Source organism: Aplysia californica, unplaced genomic scaffold (assembly GCF_000002075.1).
Source record: "Aplysia californica isolate F4 #8 unplaced genomic scaffold, AplCal3.0 scaffold01333, whole genome shotgun sequence".
Taxonomy (NCBI): domain Eukaryota; kingdom Metazoa; phylum Mollusca; class Gastropoda; order Aplysiida; family Aplysiidae; genus Aplysia; species Aplysia californica.
In genome coordinates this window covers 111,901-112,963 of record NW_004798603.1, presented here as the reverse complement: position 1 = coordinate 112,963, position 1,063 = coordinate 111,901, and the positions used below count along the sequence as shown (strand labels likewise).

Sequence of the window (1,063 nt, the reverse complement as noted above, 5' to 3'; positions counted from 1 at the left end):
GTTTGGGTGTTTCCAGCTTCTTTTTAGTTCCTTTTATTTCTAGATTTTTATGATTTAAAAAAACAACTGATCTGCTTTTTTTTCTTATCTGTAACAGGATTGTCATTGGTCAGATTTACATTAAAATAATACAGCACCTTGAACATGTACTTCTCTTCTTTCCTTAATTCTTTCTGTCTGTTGGTCTTGCTTTTTGCAAGCACTCTATAATCATTGTGTGGATGTGCTTGTATTGAAAAAACCCAAAACAACACTCGTAAGTGATCCAGGCAGACCTGCCAATCCCTTGATGATAGTCACAAAGGAGAATGGTTCAATTGTGTTGTCAAAGACATTGGTGCATTTCATAATATTTTGGATACTCTGAAGACAAACTTGGGATTCTTAAATGAAGAGGCCCTGTTCACGTTAAAGATTGTTCTCCATTTAAGATGAAAGAGAAATTCAAGATCACTGTTAATGTCAAAGGCCAGAAGAAAAAAATGTGTGTGTGTATTGTGAATGTATAAATGTATTTTGTATGTCTGCATTTTTCCCCAGGTCCTGGTCTGGCCTTCATTGTGTTCCCGGATGTGGTGACCCGGCTTCCGCTGCCCCCACTGTGGTCCTTCCTCTTCTTTTTCATGTTGATCACGCTGGGCATGGGAAGTGAGGTAAACACAAGTGGTTGTTGGTGCCTGATCTGATGGGGGATTTGAGCCTTACTTGCTTTAACACATTACGCCCTAACTCGCCCGGGATCTCTCGTGAATTTCCCTACGCGCTCCACCCTAACTCGCCCCGAATCGCCTGCTCTGACCAGCAGGGTTGGGTTGATTTAAATCAGTTGATTTTTTAAATTTAAATCAACTTGATTTTTTAAATAAAAATCAGTGATTAAAAGTCACTTTAAAAAATTTTATTTTTATTCGGTTTTTACACCTTTCAACATTCAGAATTCCTTTCCTTGGTTTCATAAAACAGATATAAGGTTCAGTAGACTAATATAATCATGCTTAAAAGTCTGATTTCCCCCCTTTCACTGTAAAATAATACAGTATTCAATTTACTTTTTTTTCCATAA

The 1,063-nt window shown here is 37.3% G+C and overlaps 1 protein-coding gene across 1 annotated transcript in view; it reads left to right on the top strand.

Moving 5' to 3' along the window:
- The window catches only part of LOC101857997 (sodium- and chloride-dependent glycine transporter 1), a gene marked incomplete at its 5' end in the record, with an annotated part of 20,992 nt that overhangs the window by 9,471 nt on the left and 10,458 nt on the right, over positions 1-1,063 (top strand). The window contains 1 exon segment of the mRNA XM_013090551.2: positions 541-653. Within this exon segment, the coding sequence (XP_012946005.1) occupies positions 541-653 (113 nt within the window).